Source organism: Pyrgilauda ruficollis, unplaced genomic scaffold, assembly GCF_017590135.1.
Source record: "Pyrgilauda ruficollis isolate IOZ18807 unplaced genomic scaffold, ASM1759013v1 scaffold12, whole genome shotgun sequence".
In the NCBI taxonomy this organism is placed as follows: domain Eukaryota; kingdom Metazoa; phylum Chordata; class Aves; order Passeriformes; family Passeridae; genus Pyrgilauda; species Pyrgilauda ruficollis.
The window spans coordinates 6,595,245-6,611,947 of record NW_024510321.1 but is presented as its reverse complement, the minus strand read 5'-3'; the positions used below and the strand labels follow the sequence as shown (position 1 = coordinate 6,611,947).

General features: G+C 40.6%; 1 protein-coding gene across 5 annotated transcripts in view; it reads right to left on the bottom strand.

The window, feature by feature from the left end:
* The window catches only part of DNAJB6 (DnaJ heat shock protein family (Hsp40) member B6), a 58,194-nt gene extending 42,410 nt beyond the window's left edge, over nucleotides 1-15,784 (bottom strand). For 2 of the 5 annotated variants that reach the window (XM_041488121.1, XM_041488089.1), the window contains exons 1-5: nucleotides 15,646-15,784; nucleotides 6,651-6,759; nucleotides 5,826-5,935; nucleotides 3,065-3,124; nucleotides 2,588-2,698 (exon numbers count right to left, since the gene is read on the bottom strand). In XM_041488121.1, the coding sequence (XP_041344055.1) occupies nucleotides 2,588-2,698; nucleotides 3,065-3,124; nucleotides 5,826-5,935; nucleotides 6,651-6,715 (346 nt within the window). In that variant the 5' untranslated portion in view covers nucleotides 6,716-6,759; nucleotides 15,646-15,784. Of the gene's footprint in view, nucleotides 1-2,587; nucleotides 2,699-3,064; nucleotides 3,125-5,825; nucleotides 5,936-6,650; nucleotides 6,760-11,300; nucleotides 11,344-11,619; nucleotides 11,641-14,719; nucleotides 14,840-15,645 lie in introns of those variants that run through there. The other 3 variants (XM_041488107.1, XM_041488114.1, XM_041488100.1) reach the window with 3 other exon arrangements.
* Nucleotides 15,785-16,703: the final 919 nt, after the last annotated feature.

Genomic DNA, 16,703 nt, shown 5'->3' with positions numbered 1-16,703 from the left:
ACTATCCACATAAAGTAGAGAGGCAGCTTAGGAACGATTAGTTTTCATTAATAGGAGTGCACACAACACTGCTGCCACTGCCAGAACGTTGGCAAGAAGCAGAGCCTGTGCTCAGTGCTCTTATCTTCCAGCTGACAAAGACAGTGATCAATACATGAAGTAGATAACCTGCTTCTGAATAAATAAATAAATCTGTGTGTTAAGCAGGGGGAGAATGTCTCTCTAGGTCACTAGTGCAGAGGTAGGTTGTTAAGTCCACTGTTGCCCAAGGCAAGATGGATCACAGCCTCTACACGAGGGGCTATTGCAGCTGCAGTATCCCAAGGAACACTGGCAGCAGTGGTACCTCCATTTGATAAGGTGGACAGCTCTGTGCACTGGGCTGTACAGCCTTCCTTCTAAGGAACCCAAAAGGCAGGGCCTCAGCCTTCTTTAAGCCTATCATTTATTTAACAGCAGAAACTAAACTTCATGGCTTTAAGGTTAATCATGAATACTGACATTTTCAGAGACAGGAAGTTAAGTCTTCTGCTAGTCTTGATGAAGTAAATCCAATCAAAATCAAACACAGCCTATGTCAGTCTCCCACTAGTAGCATCTCACCTATACAATTTACTATAAAGATATTTGATTGAGAACCAACTATTTTGTTTAATAGATCTTCAATCAAAAAATTAACTAACTAACTGAACACTCTCTCCCAGCTCCTCCACACTAGCTTCCTACTCAACACCTTGCTGAGATTTTTCCAAGTTTTCTATCACACAATCACAAAAAAACTGAGTTTGACAAGAACCTCTAGAGCTCATCCAGTCCAATCCCCTGCTCAAACAGGATCTACTGGAGTGGGATTTCCAGGACCACTCCATATGCCTTCTGGCTATCTCCAAACATGGAGATTCCACAACCTCTCTGGACAACCTGCTCCAACACTGCTGCCCTCACAGTACAGATGAGCTACCTTAAGTTCAGGCAGAGATTCCTGTGCTTCCATTTGTGGTCATTGCCTCTGAACTCTCAACTCCCTTCCCAATGCACTGATGAGACACTCTCATCCTGAACTTTCTCTATACTGAACAGTTCCAGCAATTCTCCCAACCTGTTCTTCATGTGAGAGAAGCTCCTGTAATTATCTTAGTGGACTCTTCACTGCACTCTATCCAGTAGCTCTGTTTCTTTTACTGTGGAGCCCAGAAGTGAACCCAGTACTCCACATGTGTCCTAACCAGTGCTGAGATCACTCATCTAAATTGAAATCCTTGCCTAGTATTTCCTAAAATTCTTATTCTGCTGCAGACAGTGAAGAAGTTGCATTTACGCAGTTCAGAGCCCATTCTACTCATCAGTATTTTGCTAGAAGTTTCCTCCAATCTTCCCTTTCCTACTTTTAGCTGATTTCACACTGGATCCAACTGCCCAATTCAGCTGCCTATCTTCTACCAGATTCTTCCTCCAGCTACTCATCTAATCTCATCTAATTCATCAACTACCATTCTACTGCATTCAAACTCTAGCCCTTCAACCCCCTTTCTAATCCTTCATTAGTCATCTAACAGCTGACGATCCTGAAATAGCAAACCAGAGAAAGACAGAATTAAAATCTGAGCTGAACTACCTCCTTAATGCTGCCAAAGACAATAAATTACTTATAAAAGTACTAAAACATTTACAAACATTATTACAGAGCTAAATCAATATCTACATACTGAACAGGAAGAAAGCCTGGTTTTTCAAGTACACTTCTTACAGTTTTCAGTGTGGAACTTTCTCACAGTAAATACTGAATAGAGGATCTGTTCTGCTTTATATGTCAGCATTTTGCTGAGTTGAACACACACACAGAGATTGCATAAGAATCAGAGCACCTCTGAAAAGACCTTCACTAGAACAAGCAAGAAGACCTTCGGCAAGAGGGCAAAAAGATTACTTTGACAACTTTTATCACATACTGCTTCCTTTAATGAATGCTTCCTAAATGAAGAATTCAGGCCTCAAGAACTATTAATCTGAGTCTCTAAAGGTTCTATACCCCAAGCAAACAAGTGACATGAATTTGGAGTGTCTAGATTATGTATGCAACTGTTCCTATTCTGACATAAGAAAATCAGTCCTGCTAGGACACAAGTTCACACTGAGAGTTACGGTGTAACAGTTATAGTTAAGCTGTCCCATTCAGAAGCTTTCAAAGTTTTATTTTTTCATTTATTTACAGGTCAAAAGAGAGAAATCAACAGACTAAGTTAGCCTGCTCAAATTCTCAAGAGAAAATTCCAGTATGCACTTTTTCTGTTGAATATGATTTCCTTTCAACTTAAGAGACATGGCAGACATCATTTTATGGTTTAGCAAACCAGGCCTTCCAACAAAACATTAACTGGCAAGCCCTACCTGTTCTGTACTATAAAATTAACCAAGAAACAGGTATGAAACAAAAATTTCAAATCATACAGAATCATACAGAATACCAGTTGTTTGCCTCATTTTCAGAACTATTTCTAATAAAACTACATTCGCTATGTTTGTTTTGTAAGAGTGAAGTTTTAGCCACACTTTAGAGACATGCAACTAAAACCAGGGGATCCCTTACCAAAGAAGTCAAATGAAAAGGGGTCCCTTCCACCAAAAAACTCCCTGAAGACATCATCTGGGTTGCGGAATGTAAATCCAAAATCAAATGGATTATCATGATGATTTCCACCTGCAAACAAAAAAAAAAAGGAAAAAAGTTAAATTTCAGTTACTTTCACATATTCTTACTTATAAGAAAGTTCACACCTATAGAGTACTTGAATAATCTAAAATTATAAACAATTCCCAAAATTTCTCTTTCAGATATCATTTAACTTCAGTACACACATTACTTCATTACTTTTTATAATAGTTTCTCTGTTTTCACATAACAGCAATACCTTTTATAATAACTAGAAAAAACTGTAAAATAATTGTAATCTTGATTTTTAAAAGACTGAAGTTTAGGCCCTAGTACAGGCATTTCCAGATTCCTGTCTTGAAAAGAAAGCTGCAGAAAATAGAGAAAACAAAAAACTGCTGGTTGTCAACATACCTCCACCTCCATTTATTAGGCCTTCTTTTCCATATCTGTCATAGATGTCACGCTTTTTAGCTACAAGGAGAAGATGTACATCACATCAGTAAACAGGTTTGTTGGTTTTGTGAAAAAGTGTGTAAAAACACTTAACCAGCATTCTCAGTTAAGCATCTTCTCAAAGCTAGCTTATTTAAGGAAGTTCTGGCTGAGCATCTTCAACAAGAACTGCCAAAGCAGTTCAGAAAGAACAGTTTAGTTCAGAGAGAACAGTTACTGAAATTCAAACTTAAGACCAGTAAGTTCTAGAAAGTCCAGTCCTGATGTATAAGAAAAAGTTTGGTTTAAGAAAATAGAAATTTGCCTTTAAGAAGAATATGGCACATTTCTTCTTTGGACAGCTACCATGAAAACCTTTAAGGCTGCGAAGGACCTCTGGACTTCAACCTGCTCCCCCACACAAGTCTTACTGTAAAGTTGGTCACATCTTGCCTGAACAAAACACTGATGGCATCAATTTCTGAGATAAGAATTCTACAGGCTCTCTGGAGAGCAGTTCCAGTGCTCAGGCATTCCCTTCCTGCTATCCCACTTGCAAACCTTGACCATTGCCTCTTCCTTTTCTTGCACAAGGCCAAGCCCCTTGTGTGGAGGTTATGAGAACAGAAGACCAGTGTTTATATGAATGACTGCAAACCCCTAAAATTAATTATAACCACTTCTGCTAGCTTAATTGTGGGATACGGTATGGAGAATGAAGTGATGTTCCAAAATGCCATGGAAGGATGTGACTCAAACTGCTTGCTCTCTATTACTTCAGAAGGCATGGAATGACATTAATTTCATTGCAGACCACACAGTATTCATGAGAAAGGAGAGAAAAATGAACTCTACACTACTGCACAAGATCAGATGGCACTTTGGTACTGGAAGGGAACCTGAAGTCCTTAAAGAGGCAGACAGACAGCTCACTTTGCCTGCACTTTTGTGGGAGTATCAGTCAAAAACCAATCAGGGCATTTGATTTTATTCTCTTAATATTATTATGCTTTTCCCAGTGGAATCTCTTCAGTGAAAGATATTTTTAAAATTTAAACAGCATCACTGAAAGAACATGCAGTTACCTCAAACAGATGCCGGAAAGTAAAATACTTCTGACTAACAGGAATTAAAATTTTATATAATGGTTATCATCTCAAATAATAGGAGCTTGCAATAGGTTCACATGCAGACAAATCCCCAAAGCTTGATACATTATCTGTACTGCCCTTCTAGACAGCAGTTTTTAAAGAAAGGAGGTTAACATACCCATCAGATTATGAAGAAGAAAGCAGCAAGGTAGATAAACTGCCATGGGCAGGAAACAGCAAGGGTGCCCTGAGGGCTCACAAAGACCAAAATTCATCTTGAAAAATGTTCCATTTTTGAAACCACAAGGTTTCCCATAAGTGAAGTGTGTTCAATGATCACCCAATTTCAGTTTTGTTTTTTTTTTTTTGCTTATGTAATCCCTTACAAAACTATTCTTCAGCCAAAAATCTGTCATCATTCAAGCCTGTAATGGTGTCAGAAAATTTAATTAAGTTTGCAGAGCATTTGACTGCCTCTCAACCACTGGGCTAAGGATTCTGGTATCCCTGCTGCACAAATGATTGTTAAGACACCAGCAACTTAGGATTTGGCATAAATCCAAAAACTGGCAGCACTTTTAGAAGCTGTTCTAAAATTCTAGCACTGTACTGTTTCCAAAGAACTTAGAGATCTGTTTAACAACCAGACCAGTATCCTATTTTTATCCTGCCCAAAAAAATTAGCTTAAGAAGGATAAAGTACTCTAAAAGACAAGTATACAATGAACTAATGATAAATTAAGTTCTTTTTCTCCCCTGTTAATTAAATATCAAAACCAAGCAAAGAAACACAGTGTACGAGACTGCAGCTCACTAAATCAGGCTGAACTCTGAGAGGTAATCTAGATGCTGCTAGAGCTTTAAATATAGCTTTCCCATGCTCACTGTCTCAGGTGAAATCAAGGACACTTCAGAAATAGCATATAGACAGCTGCAGTCAATTACAGAGGAAAATAATCAAAGTAGCTTAAATCACTTTGTTATGATTCAGGCTGCTTTTGTCAGAACACTGGCAAAAGTTAATGATACTCTTCAAGGAAAAAGACATGGGTGAACTGTAAACTGCATTCCTGCACTACATGGGTCAGGCTAAACACCTCTTTCAGAACAATTCAAAATAAACACTATCTTTAGTATCACAGTTGACCGAACTTACAAAATTCACTCAAATGAAATTCAAACTTTCAGCAAGGTTTACAGTATGCTTGGGTTTTGTCAAGACTAGTTTACTGTTACAAAAACTAGAAGCTGTAGGCCCAACAGTGGATACTTCAGAGTTGGTCTAGCCTGACTTTAGAGGATAAACACAATACCCCTATATTGTCAGTAACACTGGCCTCACCTGCTAACACAAAATTAATCTTGGGATTCACAGAAGTCTCTACAGAAATGTCTAGCAGACACTGAATTTCAGTTTCTAGTAGTCTGATTACCTATCTAGAGAGATCCTGACATTTTTGATTCAAAATTTCTGCTTATTCTGTCTTATCTGCAAGCATCTTTCTCTTTCCTTGCTTTTCAAAAGGAAGTAGTCAAGCTGGATGGTGAACCAAAATTACAATATCCTTTCAAAGCATCACAGATCAACACTTTCAGTCTTATCCCCAGGACAGAGACAGGCAGTTCAAGAGCCCTTTTGAAATACCTACCATCTGACAAGACTTCATAGGCCTCAGCTACTTGCTTGAATTGCCGTTCTGCCTCATCTTTATTGTCTGGATTTTTATCAGGGTGCCATTTCAGTGCCAATTTACGGTATCTGAATGGAAGGAAAACAAAGGATAATTTACTCTGAAATAATAAAATATGCTATAGAAATAAACACAATGCTGTCAGGTTAAACAGGTTGTCAAGGATCGAAATAAATTCCTGGTGCTTTGTATCTTGCATTTAGATGTTGGGACCAACAGATCCTGCAGGAACACTAAGAACCCCCTACTCAGACATGTTTTAAATTAGAAAGTAGGTTTGGGGTTCCTAACTTATTCTGAAATTATTCTTGTGCATTTCTGATGATCCACATCTGCGAGACCTAAGCAAAACATTCCAAAGTATCTCTGCTGTGGGCTTCTCCTTAGAGCTCTGTAATTATTCAATACTACAACCAACCAAGAGAAGCATCAATAGGGATCTGGTATGTTAAAAGTTGATAAAGCTCCAAGAACAAACTCATTGCGACATCCTAACATCAATGCCTTCTTTGACAGCTACACCTGCACACAATTCCTATCCTCAAACAAAACATTTTAGGCTAAGTGTTCATAACTTCTTACTTAGAGGGGCAAAGCTAAGCCTGCCCCTAGGTTGATGTACTCTGCAATCATCCAAGATCACAGCTCAAACATTTGAGTTGAAAAAGTAGCATGTGCAGGAATTTGCAAAAGAACACAGGAAGACAACGAAGCGTGAATCCAAAAACCACGTTATTATATCTGTCTCTTAAAATCCGTAACATCTACAGCAGTGATACTCACGCTTTTTTGATATCCTCTGCTGAGGCATGCTTCTGCACTCCCAGAACTTCATAATAATCCACCATGTTTCAAGAGTTCTTGTGATAACAACAGCCGAGTCTTTCCAGCCCTGTAACAACAACAACAACTTGTAAATAAAGCTTGTCCAGTACTGCTACTTCATAAAAGTCAGGTAGGAGCCTGGTATTGCCTTGTGTCAAACCTGACTGAAGAAAGACAAAGTTCAAATGCTCCAAACCCCAAAAAAGAAAACCACTTTACTTTAGGTCAAGAGATCAAACAATTACTTTAATTCAGATTTTTATGTTCTTTAATCCCACTGAAACACAGTACACAAACACACAGATATATAGCAGTTCCTGAAACAGATTAGACTGATAAGCTAAATTTAGTCAGTATTTTAAGAAGGGCATCTGGATCACAGTTTTGATGTAGATATTAATAACTCTGAATGCAAAAGTTCACCTGTCATCTATGACACCTGTCATGTCTAAAGCACATATGGGCATAAACAAAGGGATCCATCTTTCACATCTGTTCTTCAGAACATTACTTCCACTGACATACTCCCTTCAGAAAAGCAATGTTTGTGCAGGTCTTGGAAAATTAAAACTTAGTCTTGGTGAGACAAAAAAGCCTTTCTTGTACTCAGACTTTGACAAAAAATGTGCACGTTGCCAAAGCTACTGAATACCATTTGCATCCTTTATAGTTACCAAGAGAAGCACATAACCAGGCAAGATTGCTCCAACTGCAAGGTAACCAACCAACTCAAGTGCAGAGGCACCTAGTGCTTGTTAGTATAAAAGAACAGTTACCACAGGCATCCTGAGAAACCTAGAAGTTAAAAAAGTAATTTAAATATTGACATTTCTTGTCAACATTAGAGAATAATTAAAAGGAACAGTTACACTGACCATTACTCCAACTAAATAACTCTAAGATGAAAGAACCTTTCTAAAAATTTTCAAGAATTTTACATGTCTTCATGCAATGGTGCCCTTCTCTCCACCATTAAAAAATCTCCATTCTGGCAAAACTTCCAAGCCCCTTTCCATCCTACCACTGCTGGTTTGTTTCAATTTAAGGAATAAGGAAATAGTGACCTTTACCAGTAGTTATCAACTTGTTGCAGGGAAAGTCACCTAAATGCTCTCAGAACATAATACAGTAATGTATTAGTCACATTTTCTTATCTTGTGCATCAAGAACAAAAATTCATTGAAATAACAAATAATCTTTCCCCCCTCAAGTCATTCAGCATTTTTCATTTTAGCCCAGGCAGTCTCAGTTTCCTTTTCTTTCCCATAAATTCTGAAAGAACCAAGTATGATGTAGCCTAGTGAAATATTCTGAAATCAATTTATTGATTTTTACATGTATCTTTCAACATTCTGGGATATAAACACTGAAAAAAGACTTCCTTTTAAAATAAACTGGTACATCTTCAAAATATGTTCCTGCTGTAGGTTAAAATTTAATTAACTTTAATTATGGATTATGGTTACACACACATTTCCTCAAATGGCGAAACCAGTTTAAGAGATACCCTGCCATGCTTCTTGCCCTCTCCAAACTACTTACAGAAGCAAACGTATTGGAGGACCCATGTGTTTAAAACTTGCATGGTTTTAGCAATCCACTTAACCATACAGTCCCACAAACACAAAATTAAAATGTAGCAAGTAAATAGCCCTTTGAAGAAATCTCCACATCAAAAAAACCCGTAAGGGTATAGTTAATACTGTGACCAACACCAAAGGAAGTTGGGGGACATACATTAACATTAAGAATGCCAATAATAATATACTAATGGCAGGGTTCAATATGTAAACATACAGATTACCAAAAATATCCCAGGATATCTGCTATCAACTGGCCTCTCCAGTCTTGCTGTTTCCCACACAACAATTAGAACAACTCTTTGAACACAGAGGCGAGGAGCTAAGTCAGTATGGTTAAGTGTGTTATCAAATCCCACAGCCAGCCTCATGAACAATAGCGTACATGCAACATATAGGTTGCAAAAAGAAATCAGAAGGAGGGAATCCAGTATGAGTCAAGCTTAAGTCTAGAGGTCAGAGTGCCTCCTAAAAAGAGAGACAAGCCTAAAACTAGTAAGCAAACAGCAAGAAGCCACAGAACAAGAGCAGATACCATAATACTAAGTATTCTTTCCATACTCTCCTTTTCTTACATACAAGATTTTCAATAGCTCTCCTCCCAATTCTGGTACCTATCTTAGAGGGAAAACTTAAAACTCAAGCTTCTAACTAGGAAAAGCAACACTTAAATGTAAAAAATAAATCACATCCTTTCCTACTGAACTTTGTGCATTGCAGGTAGTCGTATTGATTTCAACACAGTATTTTTTTTAAACTTTCCTGCTTGTTTAAAAGCAATGTTGCAGATCTGTGATGTTCAGATTCAATATAAATACCATATATCCTAGATAACAGAAGCCTGATTTGGGAAAAAAAAAAAAAAAAAAAAAAAAAAAAAAAAGCTGAAGCAACATGATCACCTCTTAACAGATAATTGTGACCCTAAAAAGCTATTCCTTCAAGACAGAGAAATTATTTGTTTCAAAGAAATGTCTGGGGATTGCATATTCTGTCTTTAGTGAGTGTAAACTGGTCAGTTTTCACTTGTCACTAGTATAAAGTTTGGAATTAAAACAAGCCAGAAATCTCCTGAAGAAAGAAAGAAAGAGAATATTAAGAATTTGTTTTGTTTCTTTCTCCTAATCAAAGTGTCACCAAAGTCAGGTGACAGGAAGCATTCATCTCTGATACCCTGTTATTTCTGCCTGCTACTTATCATAAAGCATAAACTGTACTGCTGAAAACTTCAGTTATCATAGGAACTTTTTGTACGTAAAAAGGTTTTTAAAATATTTACAAGAAAAAATTCTGCAGCTTCTTTTGTCCAGCTAAAGAAAAAAAAAGTCAGCTCGTATTTAACCCCTCAACAGCTGGACAAAAAAACACCATGCACACCCACAAAACCCCCCTCGTCCAAAATATCCAACAATATTCACAAACTAGAAAAGACCTCTATCTGCAATCTTTTCAGGACAGAATTATTTAAAATATTCACTCAAGAAAACAGCCACCATTAGCTTATAATAAAGCAGAATATGAATGATCACTGACTTAGAAAATAGAAGATGGCCAATTAAAAAAAAAAACAACTGGTACTTTTAAGACTAGTAGAAATATGCATGGTGAAAATCCCTCAATGTTTCAAAGATGCAAACCATATACCTCCCTGCAAGAAACCACCCAACTGTCCCAATCAAAATGACATGACAAAAATCTTCTCCAGACACACAATCTGTCAAATAATTTGTCTCCAAATATACAAGCAAGGCTCATTAATTGCCTAATTAGAGTTTTTAGAGTTTTTTCTAAAGCCAGGAGGAAGCCAGCTCACATTAGCTATTTCCTGCCTCTATCCACAGAAAATCTTCAAAATTTCAGAAGAAAAGACAAGCCAAAAAAATAAACCAGCTGAAAGGAGATGTTTCATGGCCTTCATGTTTGCTCACAAAAATCTGTAGTTCCCTGAGCTGGGAACTGCACTATGCTTACAGTCTGCTATCGGCTACTCCAACTCCTTCTCTGGGGCACGAAAATCAAACAGGCAAATGTTTATGTGAACCAAAGGTTTCCACAGTTTATAGATTTCTCAGGCATCACAGCAGAAGGCAGCTTTGCTCTGCTTTACAGAGCAGTCGCCCTGAACTACCAGCTCAATGCAAGTGACAGAGCCACATGACAGGCCCAGGCCCTCCCCACACAGCTCAGCCAGAGTTACCAAAACCTGGCTCATAAACTCTTTACATAAAGCAGCTCATAAAAAGCATGAGAAGTATTGCAGAAGACATATATGTAGAGAGCTCCAAACTTTTATAAGATCAGATGGCAGAGAAAAGCAAGTAATCACACAAACAACCAGCAGGGATGACAAAGAAGCACCCCTAACTAAATACGGAATGGGGGAAAGCATCCAAACGAGAAATTCTTTAGAGCAGCCAGGAGGGAATTCAGACAGCAAGGGGCATGCGACCTTTGCAGTCAGCTTAGTCAGAAAAAGTTATCTATTTCTGGCCATGAAGCAATGGGCAGCACAGAGAGTCCTCAAAGATGCCAGAATAGCTCGAGCTTAGTGACTCCAGCAGTCACCTGGAGAGCAGGATGGAGTTCCAAACTCCTGATTCACAAAGTTCACAGAGCAGGCACTCATCAACATCCTCCGCAAGTCCCACAGCCACCCCAGTGCCAGCACCTGCCTGCTTTCCATGGACTTGACTGAAGGATTGCATCCTGCTGTCAGCTCTGAAGGAACAAACACCCTGCTCTGAATCCCAGTTCACTTTGAACTCACAAAAATTCACTGTGCTAACACGAAAATTCCCACAGTTTACCAGAAAAGTTTTAAGAGTAAGAATGCTAAGGAACAAATAAAGTTACCGATGAGTGCAAGAACACAGAGCAAGAAAACCTGTGCAAGTTTTGTGATTAATAAACCTGACAAATACATTTAAACAAGGCACCAGCATTAATTTTTTCCTCCCACTTATACATACACAGTGCAGTGCAGACTAAAGCATATTAACAACTTCAATACTTCAATACTTTTACTTACCTAAGCTCAGAAAAACTGTTTAAAACAGTTTAACTTCACAGGCTCCTGAAATTTATTCTTTCATGGGAAAATGTAAATTTACCATATAATTTAAATTAATACAATGTACTTAAATAGCCATGTTTATGCTCATTATTTTAATACTCCCTCAGTATCCCCAGGAGATGAATTTACTAAAATGCACATTCCAAAAAGCTTAGTTTAATCTCATGTTTACAGCAAACATCCTGCTTGTATGTCAGACAGCAGAGTGGATTTGGATACAGTTATTATGATACCAGCTCACACAGGGAGAAGGCAGCTGGGCTGACTGCTTTACCTTGCAGTTCATGTTCCATTGCAGAAAAGCCAGCAACAACAAAACTCCACCACAGCCAAACAAGAGACACCTGTACAGGACACCCTCACCCCTTAAGGCAGCAAGCTACAAAGAATCCTGTCCACTCCTCTCCTCCCCAAGGCAGCAAGACAACTCTGGCACGAATTACGGGGCTTGGTCTGTACTGCTGCCCGGCACGTGGAAAGCCCATAGAGGGCAACAAGTAAGAAACCATTAAAAAAGAGTGAACCAACCAAAAATAGAAACAGAAGAAATCCAAAATCTTCATCTGTGAAAGAAATGTAAACTGGCTCACAAAAAACAGGAAAGGATGTTGATCAGTCAACAGGCCACCCTCACTCCCTTGGCTGAGACTCTCCTGCTTATCCATCTGATCTCTGATAAAAAGGGACTTATTCATGATCTTTCCTTAAAGCAAAGGAGCACTTTTCCAAAACAACTCAGGTGTCCAAATTTGGAATTGTGTCGCAAATATCTGGAACACTGTCACTCTCCTAAAAACTAACCATAAAAGGCTATTTTATACAAAGTAAAATCTGTATCTTATCTTAAAAAATATATGATCTGCATATGATTAAGCAATTAAAAATGGTGAAAGCCTCAACTGAAAGACATGGCCCAGAAAGTTTTAGGCAAATAATAACATGCAATCAGATGATCCTTTAGGGAAAAGAAAATATTTCAAAGTTTCTACACATTTCCCCTGAAGTGTTTTTGAGTCATGATAACTTTATTTAAGCCAAAAACGAAAGAAGAAGAAAAAAAAAATCTTCCTTAAAGCAAAGAACAAGTTCTTTTTCAGAGTGTTGATAGGCTGTCATGGATTCAAACTACATTTTAAGATAGAAAAAATATTTCTAATCAGAAAAGTTAAAGTTTTAATAAATACTGGCTACAATGTAGCTATGAATGGCTTCAGACTTACTATATGGCCTTTAAGATCCTTGTTAAGTACTGTCCTCACTAATATCAGTGGGATTTCAGTATTCAGAACAAATAGAAAACATAAAACCTACAACTAGTAACTGTAGGAGTGAAATGCATATGCATGAATTATTTCTTCCCCAGCAGTTAAATAAATAAAGCAGAATTATTTCATTAAGTCTAAAGTATGGAAAATCCAACATACATCCAAATGTATTTCATTCAAAAGAAAATAGAATTTAAACTGGAATTTAGGATCTGTGTTAAATGCTGCCAAGCTGAATTTTTTTTTGTTGTTTTTTTTTTTGGGGGGGGTTTTTTTTTTTGTTTGTTTGGTTTTTTTTTTTTTTTTGTTTGTTTTGTTTTTGTTTTTTTGTTTTGTTTTGTTTTTACTGAAATATGACCATTTGGGGATTCTCAACTACAGTTTAGTTTTAAATCTATCTTGAAAAAAACAATCATCATATGCAAGATCCAACAAGTTGTGACAAAGCAAAGCAATTTCTCACTAATCCTTCCATTGCTTGAATAAGACAAAGGAAAAGCTTTGTCAGGAAATGTTTCCAGCACACAACTGATGAGGTTCTTTACAAATGCTATTAGAGAAATGGAGCACTTCCTACTTAAGGAGCACAATGCTTAAGCATAAACCTCACACAGCTAAATCGAAAATTAGAGCAACGAATTCCCTTGGAAGCATCCCTGCAGGGCTCAGAAGCAGGGGATGTGCCCTGGAAGCCTGGAGCGGCCCCGGCTGCCCCGCTCCAGCCGCGCTGACATTTCCGCCCGTTCCGGGCCACGACTGCGACGCCTCCGGGCCGGGCACAAAGAATCACCGCCCTCGTCCCACGCAAGCTCAGCTCACACACCTCACTGCGCCAGCGAGCTCGGCACGGATGCAGAACAAACCAAAAACCTGGATTTATTTCTCGTGTACGGTTAGGAACTCCTATATCCTGCATAAGATGATGATGATTTAACTAAGTTATCCCATCTACCCGCATACATTCCAAAACTTCTAATGGATAAAAAAAAGAATACAGTCGGTAAAGAAATCTATTTATCCATTTAAAAAAAATTCAGTAGCAAAACACATTAGCCCTCTAACTAAAAGTTCAGCGTCACACAAAAGTAAAGCCCTTCCCTCCTTCTTCCCAAACCCAGCCAAGATAAATCAGCAAACTGCATCGATCTGGGAAGGACAGAGAAAATACCAGAGAGAAGCTGTCTGGGTAAGAATCTGCTGTAGTTTGAAGCACAAGTACTACAAAGACAAGCCCGATGGACAAGGGGAACTCTGCAGTTTACAGATTTAGTTTACATTATTAGTAGCACTGCAGTCTCAACAGTACTGACAATAAAAGAAGCAATTTAAATGTCTACTCCAATAGAGCTTATTTAAAAAAATTTAATACTAATTTAACTTCCATTTTCAACACACTCTTATTCTCCACTGAGAAGTCAGCACAGACACCAAGAGGAGTACACAAAGTTAGACCAGTGTTGTGCAGTAGTTAAAATTCTGGTTGTTTTCAATAAAAAAGTAATCGCAGAGACAAGATCTGTAAGTACATTTACTCCAAACAAATCTTCTTTGACAACATAATCCATCAAACTAAATGGTATTTTCACTACTAGGCTCTTGATCACCAGCTGAACATAAAATCCCTAACTGGAGTGCAAGGATCTCCAAAGAGTAAACAGAAATTAAGGTCAGCAGGCAGCAGTGACTGCAACCTCTGCTGCAGGACGGGAGAGGCAGAGCCTTGCTTCATCCCAGTTGTTCCCTTTGTGTCAACACCTTTTTCTTATCACTTTTTGACACTTTATACCCTATAAACTCTTGGGTTTGATCACTGACTACGCAATGACACAAGCCTAACCATTTGCACATTATAAATGCAGCTTTCAAGTTACCATACCTAAGTAAGTAGCAGTTTATTATTATCACAATTTAGAACAGATCTGTTCAGTATTTTGAATGATTTCTAACACCTTTGTTAGCAGAGCTGAAGCACACGTTTTCAGCAGCCAAGGAGAGCTCAGACAGCAACACAACACGAAGTGTTGGTGCAAACAGGAACGCGAGCCGTAAACCCAGCCCACTGTCCCCTCCGGAGCGCAACAAACGCTGACGACAAACAGTGTTCCTTACCTGGCAGGGTCAGTTTTCAACTCGGCTCGGAACCTGGCAACAGCGAGCTCAAAACACCCGACCTCTGCCGACCTCACCCACAACAAACCTCCCTCCTGCCCCTACCCCGAGCAAGAATCACTGAGCAGAACGTAACGAAACTGCTTCCACCGGGGGTGGATAATCCTCTGAGATCATCCAGTCCAAACATCCCCCAACACCGCCACCGTGTCCCTTAACCACCAACCCACCCAGCGCCACATCCAGCCGCTCCCAAAAGACGGTGACTCCAACACCGCCCTTGGCAACCTATTCCAATGCCTGACCACCCTAAATGTGAAACATCTTTTACATTATCTAATCTGAATCTGCCCTGTCTCATCTTAAGGCCGTTTCCTCCGGTCCTCTCACTGCGAGCACGGCCAAAGAGTCCGGCCCGCAGCTCATGACCGTCTCCTTTCAGGGACTGTAGAGAAAACGAGAACACGATACCGCTCGCAGGCCGCCAAGGCAGTACCCTGCGACAAAACGCGCTTTAAGGACAAGATCTGTTTAACGAAACGAGGCTCGCCCTCATCCCCTCGAAACTGACACCACTGTGAGCAAGGAATGGAAATCCGGAATTTTCTTCTGCCTTGCGGCGCGCAGGCGGCAGCGCGGGCCGGGACCGAACGTCCCGGGGCTTGTCCCGCTCCGAGTGCCGGGGACAGCCCTGGGCAGCCGCGAGCTCCCTGCGATCCCGGAGTTCCGCCAAGGCCAGGCAGAGCCCCCACGGCACCCGGGGCCGATCCAGCACTGCGGGGCCTGCGCCGGCCGCGCCGCGAGGCCCCGGCACCAGGGACGCCGCTGCCGAGCACCGCGGCACGGCCAAGCGCCCGCTCCCCGCTGCCTCTGCCTCCCGCACGGCCGCGGCCGGGCAGCCCCGGGCCCGTGTCGCCCGCACTCACCCGCCGGTGGCTCCTCAGCGCGGCCGCTGCTCCCGCCGGTCCCTCCCGCCGCTCCCGCCGGGACAAACGGCAGCGGCCGCAAACAGGAAGCGCCGCCAGCGCGCGCCGTCACTTCCGCCCCGCCGCTTCCGGAAGTTTCTGGAATGGCCCCGCCGGGTGTCCCGTGTGAGCGGAGAGCGCTCCCTGCCGGCGGCCGGAGGCGCTGCACCGAGCCGGGGGCGGGACGGAGGGAAGGGCGGGGCTTCGTGAGGGCAGCGCTCGGGGCGGGGCAGGGTCACTCTCGTGTGTGTGTGTATGTATATATATGTGTATATATATATATATTTACACACACAAACACAAAAAAAAATACACACACAAAAAAATACACACACAAATACATATGTATATGTTTGTGCACTGCGTGTTTCAAGTGGCAATGGCTGCTCCTGGCTCCACAGAATCACAGCCTGTCTGGTGGGCCTGATGGTGTTCAGTCAAGGGCTGGACTCTCAAATTTTTTTTTTCCAACCTAACTAACGATGTGATTTTGTGAAGCAATGCCCAGGTGTGCAGCCGAGGGGAAAGGAGAAGGAAAAACAAAAAGAATAATGTTAGGAAACATTCTTTGAGTAGGTGAGTTTGGTTGCTAGAAGTGAGATGGCAAAATTTCTTCTGCTTTTGTGTCTTTACTCTCAAAAACTGGGGGTGCCAAGAGGACGGACCAGGCTCTGCTCGGTGGTGCCCAGCAGCAGGAGATGAGGCCATGGGCAGAAAATTATGCACAGGGTCTCCACTGAACATGAGGAAGAACTTCTTTACTGTTTTACTTCTTCTACTTTAATTCTTTGCTTTTTTACTGCACTGTTTCAGTGCAGGTGACCGTGCACTGGAGCAGACTGCCCAGAGGAGCTGTGGAGTCTCCCTCACTGGAGATATTCCAGAACCATCTGAGCACAGTTCTGTGCTGGATGCTCTGGAGTGACCCCGACTGAGCAGGGAGGCTGGACCAGACTGACCCTTCCAGCCTGACCCATTCTGGGATTCTGTGAGGGGAAATGCAAAAAGTGATGCCTGTG